Here is a 20,552-nt window from a genome sequence, read left to right as displayed (position 1 = left end):
CACTATATAGTAAGGGCTTGGCTGTACATAATAAGTGAGTACACTATATACTGACAGAAAGGAGCCAGACATTGCTGTGACAGAAAGAAGCCAGACACCGCACTGACAGATAGGAGCCAGATACTGTGCTGGCAGAAAGTAGCCAGACACCGTGCTGACAGAAAGGAGCCAGACACCACAGTGACAGAAAGGAGCCAGACACCGCAGTGACAGAAAGGAGCCAGACACCACAGTGACAGAAAGGAGCCAGACACCGCACTGACAGAAAGGAGCCAGACACCGTGGTGACAGAAAGGAGCCAGACACCGTGCTGACAGAAAGGAGCCAGACACCGTGCTGACAGAAAGGAGCCAGACACCGTGGTGACAGAAAGAAGCGAGACACCGTGCTGACAGAAAGGAGCCAGACACCATGCTGACAGAAAGGAGCGAGACACCGTGCTGACAGAAAGGAGCCAGACACCGTGCTGACAGAAAGGAGCCAGACACCGTGCTGACAGAATGGAGCCAGACACTGTGCTGACAGAAAGGAGCCAGACACCGTGCTGACAGAAAGGAGCTAGACACCGTGCTGACAGAAAGGAGCCAGACACCGTGCTGACAGAAAGGAGCTAGACACAGTGCTGACAGAAAGGAGCGAGACACCGTGCTGACAGAAAGGAGCGAGACACCGTGCTGACAGAAAGGAGCCAGACACCGTGCTGACAGAAAGGAGCGAGACACCGTGCTGACAGAAAGGAGCTAGACACCGTGCTGACAGAAAGGAGCCAGACACTGTGCTGACAGAAAGGAGCCAGACACCACAGTGACAGAAAGGAGCCAGACACCACAGTGACAGAAAGGAGCCAGACACCACAGTGACAGAAAGGAGCCAGACACCACGCTGACAGAAAGGAACCAGACACCGCGCTGACAGAAAGAAGCTAGACACCGTGCTGACAGAAAGGAGCTAGACACCACAGTGACAGAAAGGAGCCAGACACTGCGCTGACAGAAAGGAGCCAGACACCACAGTGACAGAAAGGAGCCAGACACCACAATGACAGAAAGGAGCCAAACACCACAGTGACAGAAAGGAGCCAAACACCACAATGACAGAAAGGAGCCAGACACTACAGTGACAGAAAGGAGCCAGACACCGTACTGACAGAAAGGAGCTAGACACCGTGCTGACAGAAAGGAGCCAGACACTAGAGTGACAGAAAGGAGCCAGACATCGTGCTGACAGAAAGGAGCTAGACACCGTGCTGACAGAAAGGAGCGAGACACCACAGTGACAGAAAGGAGCCAAACACCGTGCTGACAGAAAGGAGCCAGACACCACAGTGACAGAAAGGAGCCAGACACCACAATGACAGAAAGGAGCCAAACACCGTGCTGACAGAAAGGAGCCAGACACCACAGTGACAGAAAGGAGCCTGACACCACAGTGACAGAAAGGAGCCAGACACCAGAGTGACAGAAAGGAGCCAGACACCACAATGACAGAAAGGAGCCAAACACCGTGCTGACAGAAAGGAGCCAGACACCACAGTGACAGAAAGGAGCCTGACACCACAGTGACAGAAAGGAGCCAGACACCACAGTGACAGAAAGGAGCCAGACACTACAGTGAGAGAAAGGAGCCAGACACCACAGTGACAGAAAGGAGCCAGACACTACAGTGACAGAAAGGAGCCAGACATCACAGTGACAGAAAGGAGCCAGACACCACAGAGACAAAAAGGAGCCAGACAGCACAGTGACAGAAAGGAGCCAGACATCACAGTGACAGAAAGGAGCCAGACACCACAGTGACAAAAAGGAGCCAGACACCACAGTGACAGAAAGGAGCCAGACACCACAGTGACAGAAAGGAGCCAGACACTGCGCTGACAGAAAGGAGCCAGACACCGCACTGACAGAAAGGAGCCAGACACCACAGTGACAAAAAGGAGCTAGACACCACAGTGACAGAAAGGAGCCAGACACTGCACTGACAGAAAGGAGCCAGACACCACAGTGACAGAAAGGAGCCAGACACCACAGTGACAGAAAGGAGCCAGACACCACAGTGACAGAAAGGAGCCAGACACCACAGTGACAGAAAGGAGCCAGACACCACAGTGACAAAAAGGAGCCAGACACCACAGTGACAGAAAGGAGCCAGACACCACAGTGACAGAAAGGAGCCAGACACTGCACTGACAGAAAGGAGCCAGACACCACAGTGACAGAAAGGAGCCAGACACCACAGTGACAAAAAGGAGCCAGACACCACAGTGACAGAAAGGAGCCAGACACCACAGTGATAGAAAGGAGCCAGACACTGCACTGACAGAAAGGAGCCAGACACTGCGCTGACAGAAAGGAGCCAGACACTGCGCTGACAGAAAGGAGCCAGACACCACAGTGACAGAAAGGAGCCAGACACCACAGTGATAGAAAGGAGCCAGACACTGCACTGACAGAAAGGAGCCAGACACTGCGCTGACAGAAAGGAGCCAGACACTGCGCTGACAGAAAGGAGCCAGACACCACAGTGACAAAAAGGAGCCAGACACCACAGTGACAGAAAGGAGCCAGACACCACAGTGATAGAAAGGAGCCAGACACCACAGTGACAAAAAGGAGCTAGACACCACAGTGACAGAAAGGAGCCAGACACCGCACTGACAGAAAGGAGCCAGACACCACAGTGACAGAAAGGAGCCAGACACCACAGTGACAGAAAGGAGTCAGACACCACAGTGACAGAAAGGAGCTAGACACCGTGCTGACAGAAAGGAGCCAGACACCACAGTGACAGAAAGGAGCCAGACACCACAGTGACAGAAAGGAGCCAGACACCACAGTGACAGAAAGGAGCTAGACACCGTGCTGACAGAAAGGAGCCAGACACCACAGTGACAGAAAGGAGCCAGACACCACAGTGACAGAAAGGAGCCAGACACCACAATGACAGAAAGGAGCCAGACACCACAGTGACAGAAAGGAGCCAGACATCGCGCTGACAGAAAGGAGCCAGACACCACAGTGACAGAAAGGACACAACCTATACACACAAGGCCTATATCCACAAAAGATCAAAATAAATAAGTGGAATAGAAAGGATGGATTCAGTGCCAAATTAGTATGAAACTCATATAGGGAAAAAGCACCACCAAGAATCAATAGATAAAAAGATATCAAAGCTTTATTGTAAACAATTACATAAAATACAAGGATGTGACAGAGATAAGCCAATACTGAGTGGGATCACAATAAGCACCAGGCACCAACAGGTGTATAAGAATCAGAGATTAAGTAAATTGCTCAGTAGTTTATTTATACCCAATAGTAGTAGTAATATAAGATCTAGAATAGGAAAGTATATCCCAGAGCAAGCAAACTCCAAAAGGGCTGTGTACCACATCTAGAGACAATCACACAAAAGATGTCTGGATCCGATCATGATAATTACCTGAGAGTGCCTGGAGCCCTGCGATGCCAACCATCCCCAACGCGTGTTTCGGCGCTACAGCCTTCTTCCGGGAGAGTGGCATCCAGAAAAACAAACAGCCTTATAAAGGCCGGGCCAACCAATGATTAATTCCCATTACTTGGGATGCTGCTTAGGAGCGGCGCATGTAGCGCCGGCGTACCTGGAAGTCAGAGTCACCGAGGACGTCACCAGGCAGGCCAGTCCGCGTCAGAGGCCACACCCCCGTGTATCACGTGAGCGCAATCTCAGGACACAGGACCAGCCCGAATACACACCGTCAGTGGCGCCGAACATCCAGGAGCCAGCCCACATGTGCGCAAGCAGGTATTATACCCCATTCCAATAGAAGTATACGAACAGCAAAGTAAGGTGAACAACAATCGTTGAAAACACAAGGATATAATAAAATAGTCATAGTGCATAATAATGGTAAGCATTCAGTGCAGCAAGTGAGAATATATCTCGAAAAGGTGCTGCTCATCAAATGAAGAGGAATTGGGATCCATATCAGTTAGAGGGAACCTGTCCCCTGAATTTGGCGGGAGCGGTTTTCGGTCATATGGTCGGAGTTTTCGGGTGTTTGATTCACCCTTTCCTTACCCGCTGGCTGCATGCTGGCCGCAATATTGGATTGACGTTCATTCTCTGTCCTCCGTAGTACACGCCTCCACAAGGCAAGATTTCTTGCAGATTTTCCCCATAAACTTGAATAAAATTAGGAAAATCGGCAGGACTTTTTTGCTGCTTATTTTTGCTGCTTATTTTTGCTGCGTTTTTTATGCTAATTTAGGTGCGTTTTTGGTGCGTATTTGGTGCGTTTTTTTTGGTGCGTTTTTTTTTCTCTTTTTCCAGTCTAATGTTCTTGGATTTTCAACAGCAAAAATGCAGCAAATAATGATACCTGCGTTTTTGCTGTATTTTTTTCAACACCCATTCAAGTCAATGGGTGAAAAAAAACAGCAAAAATGCTGAAAGAAGTGACAAGCTCTATGTCAAAGAAACGCAGCAAAAATACGCAGCAGAAAAGTCCTGTGTGAACTTACCCAAACAGCGCAGGTAATGTGCACAGGGCTGGAGGAGTAAAGCCTGAGACCAGGAGACGTCGAAAACAAGGCGGCTTTATCTACGTGACACATGAAAAAGAGGAAAAAACAGCAACAAAAACACAAAGAAAAATCACAAGAAATGAAATGTAGAAAATCTGCAACATCAATAACTCACCAGATCCTCGTCGTGTGAACTGAGCCTTAGGCCGGGGTCACACATGCGAGTTTAATGCGAGAAACTTTGGGACTGGAGTGCGTGGTTGCATGTATTTCTATGCAGCTGAACGCTCCGGTCCTGAGTGCCGGCGGTGGTGCCGGGTATTGATATTCTCTTATTGAACTCGCAGTTATGACCCCGGTCTTACACGGATTCTCAGAGATAGAGGAGTGCGAGGAGCGCAGAAAGCAGCAGACACGGGCAGCCCCGAGCCGAGCGAGCAGCCATTACTGGTCACCAGCCGCACCGCGCTGACCACCAACGGGGGAGGGGGCCGGGACACTGTCAGTCTGTGCGCTCAGGGGGAGGAGCATAGGGAGGAGCTATGAATAGGGGGCGTGGTCAGAGAGTAGAAGCCTATAAATACCCAGCTGTGAGGCTGCTGAGCTGCAGAAGAGAGGTGCTGGCACTGAGCAGGTGTGACGGATATTGGCTTGTACTGGTGAAAGGTAAATGTGAGCTACTGTTCCCTGTTATCAGCCAGGCCTGACTGCAGCGCTGTTCTGCACCAGGTGATTGGAGGCTTTGCTCTGTAGCATCCCCTGATTGCAGCACGCCGGCTTCTTCTATTTCTGAGGCTGCGGCTGATAACAGAGAGAATTGTCTCCTGTCCTACAATCTATTCCTGTTATCTGCTGTTACTGAGGGGGAGCACAGCGCTGGCAAAAAACTGCACATAAAGGGGAAGGCGACATAAAGGGGAAGGCGACATAAAGGGGAAGGCGACATAAAGGGGAAGGCGACATAAAGGGGAAGGCCACATAAAGGGGAAGGCGACATAAAGGGGAAGGCGACATAAAGGGGAAGGCGACATAAAGGGGAAGGCGACATAAAGGGGAAGGCGACATAAAGGGGAAGGCGACATAAAGGGGAAGGCGACATAAAGGGGAAGGCGACATAAAGGGGAAGGCGACATAAAGGGGAAGGCGACATAAAGGGGAAGGTCACACCGGGCGTTTGCTGCTCTTTTTTTTTCTGCAGGAAAGAAGCTGTGGCAAAGATGCAGGTTTAGGTGTGTGGGTTTTTTTGGGGGTTAACTTGTCTTTGTTCATGACTCTTCTGCAGGGAAAAAAAGCTGCAAATAATAATCCCTGGTTTGTTTTTGTTTTTTTTCTTTTTTTTTCAACACTCATATTCAAGCCAATGGGTGAAAAATGCTGAAAGTGACATGTGACTGCTCTATGTCCATAAAAAGCCGCAACGCACAAACTCCTGATAACAGAAAACATTGTGTGCATGAGATTTCTGAAATCTCACAGGCTTTGCTGGTGCTGTACAAAGCTGCTGAAAAATCAGCAATAAATGCCCAGTGTGAACTTACCCCAAATCCGTTTTTATTTTGCTTCTAATATGTGTTGCTGACCTCACATCAGACAGGTGTAAATAGAGCAAGGTGGCCGCCGCTCGATCAGCCTTGATTGGTTTAGTGCCAGTCATGGCTTTATAACCCCTTAGGCCTCTTTCACATTTCCGTCGGTACGGGTCCGTCGCTATGCGTCTGGCCGACGGACGTTGTGAAATATCTGCATAACGTGGGCAGTGGATGCAGTTTTTCGACGCATCCGCTGCCCATTCTGCAGTCTGGGGAGGAGGGGGCGGAGTTTCGGCTGCACATGCGTGGTCAAAAATGGCGGATGTGACGTACAAAAAAAATTACATTGAAGTTTTTTTGTTTTTTTTTGTGCTGGCGGTCTGCCAAAACATGACGCATTTGTCGCACAACGTGTGGCAATCTGTCACTAATACAAGTTTATGGTTAAAAAAACGCATCCTGCGAGCACATTTGCAGTATTTGTTTTTGCCCTAAGTGACTGATTGCGGCGGAGGACAGAAGACGCAAGTGTGAAAGAGGCCTTAATGGTCTCACTTCTGATGATTTTCTGAAATATAGCCCATTTCCCCTCCCCCCTCAAGTCACTTCGTAATGGAATATGTCCCCCTCCCCCCCCCCCCCCCCCCAAAAAAAAAAAAAAATTAAAAAAATTTGTGTATTTCCTTGAAACCTTCTAGAATCCTAATAATAAAATAATTAAAAATGGTGCTGATGTGAAGCTGAACCTGAGGGAAATGTTTGACCACTTTGTGTGGTACGACTGTCTGGATTAAAGGCATAATCATTCAAAGTTTGAAAACTGATAATATTTACAATTTTTTTTTTTCTTTGTTAAACTTTTTGATATTTTTATAAAATGCAGAAAATATCAAGATAAAATTACCATAATGTATCATGAAAAAAAAAAACTCGAAATCAGTGAGATCTCATGAAGCTCCAGAGTAATTACCACATAACGACACTGGTCAGATTTGAAAGAAAAAAGGAAAAAAAAATTGGCTGGGTCTCTAAGGGGTTAAAAGTGCACACAATGGGGGAGATTATCAAAACTGGCACCAATCAAAGCTCAGCTTTCATTCCTCACACTGCTCTGGAAAAATGAAAGCTGCGCTCTGGTTGCTGTAGTGAATTAGGACAGTTTTGCTAGTGGACAGTTTTTGATTCTCCTCAATGGGTCGGCAGAAGCGTAAAATGGGAGAGAAACCTGATGCCGCGACTGCCAGAGAAGGGCATTCACTGACGGCTGTAGCTACAGACCTGGGCGTGTCGAGACACTTTATCACCTTGACGTGGTCGGCGCTGTCATTGCCTCCTGGGTCGCTACCGCAGAGGACGTCCGACTCTGGCGCCTAAGACTTCACCAAGGACTGACTGACTTCTGAAGTGTGCAGTGATGTCAAATCCTTCTGCCACTGAACAGTCCCCTCCGCTCCTCCAGAACATCGCAACGAGGACAAGTCGTCACCGCCGGCTGCAGAAGGACCCGGGCCGGCCAAGAAGCCTCCGCTCATGGCAGCCATGGAGGAGAAAGGGCAACTTCTGTAAAATGTCTGGAAAGTGCTGCTCAGTGATGAGCACTTCAGGCCGGTCAGGGGAGGCTCAAAGATTGTACAGCGTCACCCGAAATATAAGGTTAAACACCTGACTGTGGTGCGAGGAGCAGTCGGTGGAAGCATGCCACCAAGAATGTGAGCAGGAAAGTAAGCCGTTGGATTAATGTTTTGGTAGAACATTACCTTAATTATTGGGGCTTCATCAGTGTGACTACTTTATACATTGTGGAGCCCCTGACAACAGTTCTCAACATTTTAGAGTGGCAGGTAATCCCCCGACCCGAACCCCATAGAAAATGCCTGGAATGTAAGGAAAAACAAGGTTCAAGAGACAGAAGGCGGCGCGATCGACGCCCTAAAGGGGGCGCTGACGTGGCCAGATCTACGCCCAAAGACACTGGGCAGCCATGGACTCATGTACTTCACCAGCCGTGCTGAATCTGTGCCTAAACTGCAGATGCTGATAAAATGTCAGGATGAAATACTAAATGTAGCTAAGTATTCACAATAAAACACTTGAATGTTAGGATTTGTGGTGTTGAACTTGTCCTGTCCCCCCTCCCCCACTGTATAATTGCTTACTCCCTGTTATCAGTTTATTTCAGCCGCCTTCCCCAGTAATGGCTGATAACAGGGAGTAATAGATTAGGGTACCGTCACACTATACGATTTACCTACGATCACGACCAGCGATATGACCTGGCCGTGATCGTAGGTAAATCGTAGTGTGGTCGCTGGGGAGCTGTCACACAGACAGCTCTCCAGCGACCAACGATGCCGAGGTACCCGGGTAACCAGGGTAAACATCGGGTTACTAAGCGCAGTACCGCGCTTAGTAACCCGATGTTTACCCTGGTTACAAGCGAACGCATTGCTGGATCGCATCGCTAGATCGGTGTCACACACCGATCTAGCGATGACAGCGGGAGATCCAGCGATGAAACAAAGTTCCAAACGATCTGCTACGACGAACGATTCTCAGCAGGATCCCTGATAGCTGCTGCGTGTCAGACACAGCGATATCGTAACGATATCGCTGGAACGTCACGAATCGTACCGTCGTAGCGATCGAAATGGCAGAGTGTGACGGTACCCTTAGTCTCCTGTCTGCACAGGATCAGTGAGATGATCTTCTCTTCTGTAGACATTACTGACTCCTCCATGTCTCTGTTCCTTTCCCCAGGATGAATCCTCTGCTGTCGCTGATTCTGCTGGGATCTGTGGTTCTGGCTCTGGGATGCGCTCCTGCACCTGGAGGTGAGATTCTGTGCACGGGGTGGGTTATAGAGCAGGTGGAGGGGTCAATGTCTGGAGATGCTGTGATGACCTTCCATCTTGGTGCTGTGATCATACAGCCGTACTACCTGCACTGTATCCTGGGCTCCAGTCTGCCATAATGTGCAGGTGACATGAAGGACATTGGTTTTCTGGTGACAGCAAATGGTGGTCAAGTCTTCACTTGCTTAGATTCTTACATTTGTCAAGTTCTCCAAATGTTTAGTGTCTGAGGTGTCTTGATGCGTAACCATATCCCACATGTTGTGCTTTGGGTGTAATGACCAGAGGTCCGAATAAGATCCAGTGAGTCACAAACCAAGACCAAGGCAGAAATCTCCAACGGTATTTACTCAAAGGCAAAATAATCAAGGTAATATGGAGAATATTAAGACAGATGCACCCCAAAGATACACTAGCTCAGCAGCAGCTGAAATCACTGTGCCACTCCAAGGTCTCCTGAGAACTGTATACTACAACAGACTAGTAAGAAATTTACCTAACAGGCAACTAAAAACAGGAACAAGTGTAAATTGAATGTAGTGTTATTAAGGGAGCCCCTGGAATGGCACACTGAGTATAACTTACACCACTCTAATACAAGATACACCTCTAAAGTAACAATTTAACACTCTGAGCAGAGATACCCGGGTATCTATAACTATGGTACCGTATCCTGAGATTGATTTCCTCTCAGGCAGGAATCCGCACAGGCTGCAGCCAGTCCATATCTTCAGCGCCAATAAGTTACAGCAAGCTCCTCTTGTCTTGTCGGCCGATGCCGAGCCCAAACGCCGGGGACTTAGTTAGTGGTCTCACGATGTTGTCTCTGCTTCTGTAGCTCCTAGGAATGCTTCCACGATAACCCGTCCGTCTCTGTATCCGCAGTCTGTGCAGACTTGTTTCTCCACTCAATGCACAGGGAATCCACAGACTTCCAAATACGTACTGGGTTCTTAGTAAAGTCTCCGTCTTTTCTTAGATAAAGGGTTAGCTCTTCTCCAGGAAACGTTAGCAACACAAGTCTCTCACAGAGTTAAACAAAAGGTTAGCTCTTCTCCAGGGGAACGTTGGCAACAAAAAGTCTCTCAAAAGCTTCTTTTCCTCCAAAAACACTTGCAGTAAATCCACACACAGTCTCTTTTTAAGATCTCACAGCAGCTTCTGCCTTTTCTTAATGCCTTTCTCTCTCAGCTCTCACTTCCTATTTTCACTTTACACAGGAGTCACTGGACCCCACCCCCCAGCATACATTGTCTCCGGGAGTTTTGCAGGGTCTGTCTTCTGCTGCAACAGGCAAAAACCACAGGGTCCTAGTGCCCTCTCAGTGGGACTACAGTTCACCCTCTTACATGGGCGGGGCAGGTCTTGCTGGATGGCGGTCTAGAAACCACCGGAGACTAGACGGAGGTGGACATGACTTGGGGATGGGTGGACCGAGAACTCGTGTAGATTTTAACCCCTTAACAACCGCCGATACGCCTTTTAACGGCGGCAGTTAAGGGTACCTAAACCACAGTGCTGTTAATTAATGGCGCTGTGGAAAAAGTGAATAGCGCCCCCCAGACTCGTGGGGGATTTCTACTGTTGAGGCACATCAGGGGCTCAGCAAACGCAACATAACGCCGGCAGACCATTCTATCAAAGTCTGCATTCCAAAACTGCACACCTTCCCTTATGAGCTCTGCCGTGCGCCCAAACAGTGGTTTACCCCCACATATGGGGTACCAGCATACTCGGGACAAATTGGACAACAACTTTTGGGGTCCAATTTCTCTTGTTACCCTTGTGAAAATAAAATCTTGGGGGCTCAAAAATATTTTATGGAAAAAATATATATTTTTTTTGTTTTCATAACTCTGCATTATAAACTTCTGTGAAGCACCTGGGGGTTCAATGTGTTCACCACACATCTAGATAAGTTCCTTAAGGGGTCTAGTTTCCAAAATGGTGTCACTTGTGGGGGGTTACTACTGTTTAGGCACATCAGGGGCTCTGCAAACGTGACATGGCGTCCGATCTCCATTCCAGCCAATTGTACACTGAAAAAGTCAAACGGCACTCCTTCACTTCCAAGCTCTGCCATGCGCCCAAACAGTGGTTTAGCCCCACATATTGGGTATCGACGTATTCAGAAGAAATTGCACAACAAAAGTTATGGTTAAATTTCTGTTCTTACATGAAGTAAAATGTTTGCAAAATAAGTTAAATGTTCGTTTTTTTTTTTCCTTCCACATTGTTTCAGTTCCCGTGAAGCACGTAAAGGGTTAATAAACTTCTTGAATGTGGTTTTGAGCACCTTGAGGGGTGTAGTTTTTAGAATGGTGTCACACTTGGTTATTTTCTATCACATAGACCCCTCAAAATGACTTCAAATGAGATGTGGTCCCTTAAAAAAAAAAAAAAATGGTGTTGTAAAAATGAGATATTGCTGGTCAACTTTTAACCCTTATAACTCCCTAACAAAAAATTGTTTACAAAATTGTGCTGATGTAAAGTAGACATGTGGGAAATGTTATTTATTGTGACATATCTCTCTGATTTAAGGGCATAAATACAAAGTTTGAAAATTGCAAAATTTTAAAAATCTTCTCCATATTTCCATTTTTTTAATAATCGCAATAAATATTGAGGAAATGTTACCACTAACATGAAGTACAATATGTCACGAAAAAACAATCTCATAATCAGCGGGATCTATTAAAGCGTTCCAGAGTTATAACCTCATAAAAGGACAGTGGTCAGAATTGTAAAAATTGGCCCGGTCACTAAGGGGTTAAACCAGAGAGTTGTTGCTTTAAGAGGAAGGAGTTTAGAGGTTTGTGCCTGGTGTATTACTGTGAGGAGGGTGGGGCTTATATAGGGGAGGCGGCTCTGGCTCTTTCTCTCACAGGATGGACAGGAGGAAACATGTCTGCAGTTTCAGGGAGTGTAATACTGGGGTTATCACCTCGCATTATAGCTGATAGGAGCACATTCACCTCACACGTCATGTATTAGTGTAGTATCAGCTCCTACATCATATATGGGATCAATTTTACCTCAGATTCATGTAGCCGCCATGTTCCCTCATGGGTCTGTTACAAGTTGCCTCACACACTGCACAGACAGCTCCTGTGTGACCTCCTCACAGACATGGCTGTTTTGTCACATTTCTGCTGTATTATACAGAGTCTTCATGAGTTTTGGGTATATTTCTGATGGGTCAGAGCATTGACAGTGTCTGCTATAGCTAGCGTGGAGCTACGCAGTCACTGGTGAGATGGAGCAGTAACGGGATGGGGTATACATACATACATACATACATACATACATACATACATACATACATACATACATACATACATACATACATACATACATACATACATACATACATACATACATACATACATACATACATACATACGCCCGGTGTTGCCTGGGCATAGTAAATATCTGTGGTTAGTTATAGCACCTCACTTCTTTTTCCCATCACACCTCTCATTTCAACCTCACATCTGTCCCTTTCCGATCACTCCACTATTTTCCCTCACTCCTCTCATTTTCCCCTCAGTATATACATATTTATCTCCCTTATATATAGTATACACCTGTCATCTCCCCTGTATATACCTGCTGTATGTCATCTCCTCCTGTATATAGTATATACCTGTATGTCATCCTGTATATAGTATACACCTGTCATCTCTCCTGTATATAGTATATACCTGCTGTATGTCATCTCCTCCTGTATATAGTATACACCTGTCATCTCTCCTGTTTATAGTATATACCTGTATGTCATCCTGTATATAGTATACACCTGTCATCTCTCCTGTATATACCTGCTGTATGTCATCTCCTCCTGTGTATATAGTATACACCTGTCATCTCTCCTGTATATAGTATATACCTGTCATCTCTCCTGTTTATAGTATATATCTGTCATCTCCTCCTGTATATAGTATGTACCTGTATGTCATCTCCTCCTTTATATAGTATATACCTGTATGTCATCTCCTCCTCTATATAGTATATACCTGTGTGTCATCTCTCCTGTATATAGTAAATATCTGTGTGTCATCTCCCCTGTATATAGTATATACCAGTGTGTCATCTCCTCCTGTATTAGACCTCGTTCACACGTTATTTGCTCAGTATTTTTACCTTAGTATTTGTAAGCTAAATTGGCAGCCTGATAAATCCCCAGCCAACAGGAAGCCCTCCCCCTGGCAGTATATATTAGCTCACACATACACATAATAGACAGTTCATGTGACTGACAGCTGCCGTATTTCCTATATGGTACATTTGTTGTAGTTTGTCTGCTTATTAATCAGATTTTTATTTTTGAAGGCTAATACCAGACTTGTGTGTGTTCTAGGGCGAGTTTCGTTTGTCAAGTTGTGTGTGTTGAGTTGCGTGTGGTGACATGCATGTAGCGACTTTGTGTCGAGTTGCATGTGACAGGTTAGTGTAGCGAGTTTTGCGCATGGTGCGTTTTGAGTATGTGCAACTTTTCCATGTGTTGCAACTTTTGTGCATGTGGCAATCTTTCTGCGTGTGGCGAGTTTTCCATGTGGCGAGTTTTGCACGTGTGGCGAGTTTTGAGCGGCGACTTTTGTGTTTCGACTTTTTATGTGGCAAGGTTGGTGTATGTGTGGTGAAATGTGTGCTGAGGGTAATATGTGTTCAAGCACGTGGTAGTGTGTGGCGCATTTTGTGTGTGTGTGTGTGTTCATATCCCCGTGTGTGGTGAGTATCCCATGTCGGGGCCCCACCTTACCAACTGTACAGTATATACTCTATGGCGCCATCGCTCTCATTCTTTAAGTCCCCCTTGTTCACATCTGGCAGCTGTCAATTTCCCTCCAACACTTTTCCTTTCACTTTTTCCCCATTATGTAGATGGGGGCAAAATTGTTTGGTGAATTAGAACGCGCGGGGTTAAAATTTTGCCTAATAACATAGCCTATGACGCTCTCAGGGTCCAGACGTGTGACTGTGCAAAACTTTGTGGCTGAAGGTGCAGATACCAATCCCAGACATCCATCCATCTATATCAGATAAGACTGCACTTCATGTCTAGTCATTGCATGGTGGGATGAGGAGGTAGTGTGGGAGACGATGAATGTGCGGTTGGAAAGGTATGCGGAGGATCCAGGATAGGGAGAGGTCTTTGATGCCAAAGGAGGAAAGCATCTGTAGTAGGAGGCAGAGGTCAACTGTGTCAAAAGCAGAGGACAGGTCTAGAAGGAGCATAAAATATTGTCCGTTATCTTTGGCTATAAGTAGATTGTTGGTAATTTTGGTCAGGGCAGTCTCAGTGGAATGATGGGAGCAGAAACCAGATTGTAGTTTGTCAAAGAGCAAGTTACGAGAGGTTGGAGGAAAGTTCAGCATGGACGTGCTACTCCAGGAGTCTGGGAGCAGCCATTTGGGGCTATAGCTGGACATAATCACCTTAGTTATAGCAATGACGTCTCCCAGCCCACAAACTCTTCCCTCCTTCTGGACCCTGCATGAACCATGAAGTGTGCTGCTGCATGTGAGTGTCTTACAGATGGTGATATGGCCGCAGATTTACTCCTGTCAATGCCTCTTTACAATTCTGTAGTGCATCTCTCCTCTCAGCCCTCTATATACAGCCCCATGCTCCAGTACATCTCTCCTCTCAGTGCAGGCTGGTACCACATACAATCTAAGTTGCTCTTTATTTCCACATCTCCTTCATATAAGTGACTTCTGTTCTCTCCTCAGCCACGAATCTAGCACGGACCGGTGTGGCCTCCCAGGTGTCGGACTATCCATACTCCACCTGGAGCGGATTGGCCAAGAACGCCATCGATGGGAACAAAGACACCGACTTCAATAGTGATTCCTGCACTCACACCAACCTGGAGAAGGATCCCTGGTGGAAGCTGGACCTGAAGCAGAGCTACAAGATCTCCATCGTCGTCTTGACAAACAGGATGGACTGTTGTCCTGAGCGACTGATGGGGGCCGAGGTCCGAATCGGAAACTCCCCCGACAACAACAACCCGGTGTAAGTTCATAGAAGCTAAATATTTGCTTTCTAGGAGACCAAACAAAAGTTCAGTGCGGTTCGCACAAGTTACTGATCATCTGACGAACAAGCAAATCATTATTTTGTAAGGTGACAGTCTTTATTCTTGGCAGCATATAGTCCCGTGTAACCACTATGTTCTGTTGAGAACAATGGCAGCCTATGTGCACTGTACGATATTTCAGATGGTCAAATTATACTCTCAAAGCATTCATCACTGCCCAAATATCCCTTTAATGCTCCCTGATGACGTATTGGTGACCCTTAAGTAAATAAGGCAGCACACTGCAGCGCTAGAACATACAAATTTGAAAAACAAAATTTGAACTGCATTACTGCACTAGAAATATGAAAAATGAGAGCTTTTAGCGCCTAAAAATGGCCAATTTTATGTGTACCTGGTAGCCCCGTTACGGCATCTCTCTAGGTTCAGCACCTGTTCACACTGAGTCTATGTTTGGATGTGCCGGTCAGGTTTTTGAAATGTATTCTTTAGCCTTCTGATCGTGCACTCCCCGCCTCCTAGCTTCAGGTGTTTTAATTGCAGCAGGTCCAATACCCCTCCACAGTGAGAGAATTTTAGTCTAGTAAGAGGTTTTCACAGGTACCCATTCAGATGGAGACGTTTATTCTCAGTGAGGTAAGGCAAGTTTAGGACCTGGTATAAGAGAGATGCCGTAACGGGGCTACCAGGTACACATAAAATTGGCCATTTTTATGCGCTAAACGCTCTCATTTTTCATATTTCTAGTGCAGAAATGCAGTTCAAATTTCGTTTTTCAAGTTTGTATGTTCTAGCGCTGCAGTGTGCTGCCTTATTTACTTAACTATATACGAGTTGGCGACTCTAGGTTCAGCACCTGTTCACACTGAGTCTATGTTTGGATGTGACGGTCAGGTTTTTGAAATGTATTGGTGACCCTGGCTGAAAGGTGGAGCGATCTGACAGTGTGGATTGGTGTTATTTCCCCCCCCCCCCCCCCCATGACCTGAAGCGTGATTGTGAGGGGAACCAGAGCCGTATTCATGGCCTGAAATGATGGCTGCTGGAGCGCACCCTGGCCACCAGACTAATGCATGCACTATCCCATTTGCAGTGTACCTTCTGTAACTTCTTCTGTACCATCTGGACCGCTGTGGGTTCACTCCTGCTGATTCCACAGTCCAGTTTTAACTTATAGCAGACAACTTTACTTGAATTCTTTCACAGTATGTCCAGTTCAGGTACAGCAACTTCACAGGGAACATCACATCCTTGTCTATTCCTGTGCTTTTCCCTAATTCTAGAATTTCCCAGGTTGTTCCATTCCCTCTGGTACCGCAGCGCTCCTACTGTCACATCTTGGTGCTGCCCAGCATTCCACTGTTGTGGTTTTCCTTCAGTACCCAAGCCCTGGATATGTGGGCTCCCAACTTCAAACGTTATGGGGCCCACTGTGTTGCCCAAGCTCTAAGGCCCTACTGGACTGTCTGGGCTCCCTGGCCTCACTGACAAAAAACAAAGCTTACTATCTTATCACACAGTAGGACCCTCCTAAATTTAACTAGTTCCTATAACTGTCTTATCCTGTGTTATTCTAATATGCTCCTCTCTAGTGGCTATCCTGCATACCACACATTCCCTACACAATAACATATGTGCATTGTCATTACACAGCATACAGTAATATATATTATATATAGCGCAGCAATACACAAACATTAATTGCAAAAGATGGGTGAGGTACAAGTCAGTCCTGGTACATCCCTTACATGATCACCTGTGACAACATAGCAGGGCTTAAAATGGCAACTAAGATTGTGGTGGGAAACAGCATGTGGTGGTCTCTGAGATGACAGGCAGAGACTGCAGCTAAATCAGGACTGAGGAAAGTGAGGGGGCTTCCCCACAACCAGACGTTCCCTGCAGGACCATTAAATGGCCAGGAATCTGCATGGATGGACTATTGGCTGTATGAATGAGAAATGTTCCTGTTAGTTTGGAGCTACTGAGCTTATTGCCTCCTGGTAGTAACACAGCAAAGTCTGTGCCTCTTACTAATGAACAGGAAAATTCTCTACCAAATATTGAAGTGTAACTGCAAATCGCCAAGCTTGATGCCTCCTGGTACTGTAACCATTGAGCTCTGTGCCTCTTGTAGTGTAACCACCAAGCTTGGGGCCTCTTTCGTAGTGTATGCACTGTGCCCAGTGTCTTCTGATCTGTATGTGATAATGAAGGATCCACTGATGGTCACATTTGCTGGTTTTCTCCTCCAGGTGCGGCACAGTCACCAGTGTTGCTTCTTCCACCTTGACCTTCTGCTGTCCTGGGATGGAGGGTCGGTACATCAGCGTGGTGATCCCCGGACGCTCTGAGTACCTGTCCATGTGCGAGGTCGAGGCTTATTCAGACTCTGTGACAAACAAGGATAAAGTCTGCTCATAGCTCCTGTAATATCAGGGTTTGTCTCCTTTTCCAGATCTGTATTTCATAGGAAGTTTCCATCTTACAACCTGTGGATTTGCTGTAATGTCTGAATAAACCTCAATGTAGTAATAACCCTGACTTTATTATTGGCACATTTTTTTATTTTATTTTTTTCTTAGTGAAATACAGCTGGGCACCAGCAGAAAAGTGATGTGTGGTCAATCAACTGTAATGAGTGGCTGACAGCCAGACATAGGTAGTAGGCCCAAATGATAAAGTAGGCTAAATGCAGTTCAAAACTGGTAACAGGAGTACACAGGCTGCATTGCTTTGTTCAGTGGAGGAGGACAACTGTAATGAGTGGCTGACAGCCACACAGGTAGTAGGCCCAAATGATAAAGTAGGCGCAGGGCCGGACTGGCAATTCTGGCAAATGCCAGAAGGGCCTGTCTGGTCATGGGCTGCCTTGTCTGCTACACTGCTAAGGCTACTTTCACACTAACGTCATACGACGCACGTCGCAATGCGTCGTTTTGCAGACAAAACACATCCTGCAAAGTTGTTTGCAGGATGCGTTTCTTCTCCATAGGCTTGTATTAGCGACGCATTGCGATGCATTGCCACACGTCGCAACCAAACGGTCTACAAGAGTTGCTTGTTTGGTAGCCAATATTTGCTCAAGGTTCTCATGTGGCATGATATTTTGTAATTTCCTTTGTATCTTGGATCCAGGAGGCAGGCCAACCAGTAATCGTCATCGGTCATCATTTTGATAATGCGGGGTCCCTTTTTAGGATATGCAAGGTATACTCTCCCATGTGAGCCAATGTTCCAGGTGTCAATTTACTGCTTGTGCTGGGTTGAGGAGCACTTTCTTGCAAATCCACATCACTTGTGTCCCGCAAAAACCCTGTACCTGACCTTGCAACACCACCGGTTTCTATTGCCCCCTGCAAAGCATCTGCAGCGCCCCAGAGACCTGGTCGTTGCAGCATGGCACTCTGCCGCTAAGGAGAGTGGCGGTACGTCTGATGGCACTAAGGAGTTCTCCTGACCAGGTATCACCAGAACACATTACACTTCACACTCCGGCTACTAGGGGGAAGAAAAAGGCTTTATTTATTGGGCCACTCCTCACATTGGTAAAACTAGGAGTTGGGGAGGAAGTTAGTCAAAAGCTGACTGGGTTGGAACCAGGCTACATCCCGTGGCATGGGGTGTTGCAGGGAGAAGGCACAGGGGGGTCCCTGTCAGGCGTGGGAACCTGGCAGGTGTCTAGCCCACAGAACGTAACGGAACCGCGCCTGCACACCCTGCGGCGATATCCAGGAGAGACACGAAGGGAAGGATATTGTGGATCAGTGTAAACGAGATCAAGCACAAAGGAGTACCAGTAGGAGTCGTGCCGAGAGAGAGAGGCAACATCTTACTGAGGCGCGTAGTCGGTGGCCGGAACACCACAGGAGTAACTGACTTCAGGCCTTAATTCAAACTCCGCCAGACAGTTAATTATAGGTTGGCTGTCTACCTTACTACACCTACGAAGACATAGGGGGCAATGCGTGGAGAGGGGCGTCTCTAGGGTCCCGGAAGAGCTCCGAGCCTTCCCGTCATACGGGTGGCGTCCTAGCCATAACATACCTGGGGGACGTTAGAATTTAGTAACATCTGGATCCAAAGAACGAGAGAGAGCTGTAGAGAACGAACGAGAACAGCAGTTGTGAGGACTATTCCGAATGCTCAGCAGGGTAGGACTACAACACACTGGCGCTAGTGGTAGGCAACGATTTCCATCTGCGAAGGAAACTCTGGATGTGCCCATCGGACCGGCCGATCTCTGATAGCCCTGTTAAACGTGCTCTAGATTGAGGATCCTGAAGTCTTCAGTAAAGAGACTGCAACCCTGTGTCCTCGTTATTGCCTGCTCCTCAAACCATCACCATCCACCTTACTAAAAAGCCCTGGGGACACACATCACCTGTGGGAAGTTATACCATCCAGCTGCCATTCCATCACCCCAGCGGACCCCACAGCAGCGTCGGTCACCCTGACCGAACACCACAGGTGGCGTCACGAACCCCTGACAGACTGTACCACCACCTTCATTGGATGCCCCTTAGCAGGGTCGCGGACCGGGTCTAGCCACCGTGACAGCCTCAGAACCGAACCAGAGAGGCCCGGTACCGAGAACTCGTGGCCCTGTGTCTGGGAGCGATCCACATCCTCCTCCCATAAATATTCATCCCCATCATCCTCCTCTTCGTCCGCCACCTCGTCCAGAAGAGTTCCTTGAGCAGACAATGGCTGACTGTCATGAAGGCTTCCCTCCTCTTCGGCTGCAGACGCCTGCTCCTTAATGTGCATCAAACTTTGCATCAGCAGATGCATTAGGGGGATGCTCATAATGGCATCATCTGCACTTATCAACCGTGTGCATTCCTCAAAACACTGAAGGACTTGACAGAGGTCTTGTAGCTTCAACCACTGCACACTAGACAACTCCATGTCTGCCATCCAACTGCCTGCCCGTGTATGTGTATCCTCCCACAAATTAATCACAGCACGCCTCTGTTTGCACAGCCTCTGATCCATGTGCAGTGTGGAGTTCCACATTGTTGCAACGTCGATTATTAGGCGGTGCTGGGGAAGATTCAGCGATCGCTGATGGTTCAGTATACGGGCGACCAGCGGATGTGCGAGCAAAGTCTTCGCAGCTTCAGGAGCAGGGCTGATAACTCCGGATAATTTTTAAGGAAGCACTGCACCACCAGGTTCAAGGTGTGAGCCAGGAAAGGTATGTTTCAGTTCTGAAAGGGCTATGGCAGCCGTAAAATTCCTTCCGTTATCACTGTCTGCCTCAAGATGTACACTGCCCAGCCATGACTGAGTTTGTTGCTGCAAGTACTTGGCCAGAACTTCCGCAGTGTCTGTTGTCGCCCAAATCTTCATTTCTAACACAGCCTGCTGACGCTTACCACTAGCTGTTCGATAATGGGACACTTCGTGTGCAACATTGGCAGCTACGGCTGGAGTGGTCATGCAACTGCGCTCTGTGGACGAGCTTTCGCTTCTGGAGGAGGAGGAGGGGTGGCAAACGCCTACAGCAAACTGTTTCCAAGACCGTGGGCTAGGCAGAACTGTCCCACTATGGCTGTCCCCTGTGGACCCTGCATCCACCACATTAACCCAGCGTGCCGTGATGGACAC

General features: G+C 47.3%; 1 protein-coding gene across 1 annotated transcript; it reads left to right on the top strand.

The window, feature by feature from the left end:
• Nucleotides 1–5,154: 5,154 nt before the first annotated feature.
• Nucleotides 5,155–17,457, top strand: LOC138643225 (fucolectin-like). Its single transcript, XM_069732086.1, has 4 exons — nt 5,155–5,174; nt 8,795–8,868; nt 14,629–14,914; nt 17,195–17,457. Exons 2-4 carry the CDS (start codon nt 8,796–8,798, stop codon nt 17,361–17,363), a joined length of 528 nt encoding a protein of 175 aa, XP_069588187.1. The 5' UTR covers nt 5,155–5,174; nt 8,795; the 3' UTR covers nt 17,364–17,457.
• Nucleotides 17,458–20,552: the final 3,095 nt, after the last annotated feature.

This window comes from Ranitomeya imitator, chromosome 6 (assembly GCF_032444005.1).
Source record: "Ranitomeya imitator isolate aRanImi1 chromosome 6, aRanImi1.pri, whole genome shotgun sequence".
Taxonomy (NCBI): Eukaryota; Metazoa; Chordata; class Amphibia; order Anura; family Dendrobatidae; genus Ranitomeya; species Ranitomeya imitator.
The sequence above is the reverse complement of the archived record's forward strand: the minus strand, read 5'-3'. Positions and strand labels throughout refer to the sequence as shown.

Bases quoted from the DNA above. Each gene is read 5' to 3' on its own strand.
- LOC138643225 (XM_069732086.1), top strand. From the start codon at position 8,796: ATGAATCCTCTGCTGTCGCTGATTCTGCTGGGATCTGTGGTTCTGGCT. The intron at 8,869-14,628 runs GTGAGATTCTGT...TTCTCTCCTCAG, and splicing joins ATGCGCTCCTGCACCTGGAG to CCACGAATCTAGCACGGACC. The intron at 14,915-17,194 runs GTAAGTTCATAG...TTTCTCCTCCAG, and splicing joins CCCGACAACAACAACCCGGT to GTGCGGCACAGTCACCAGTG.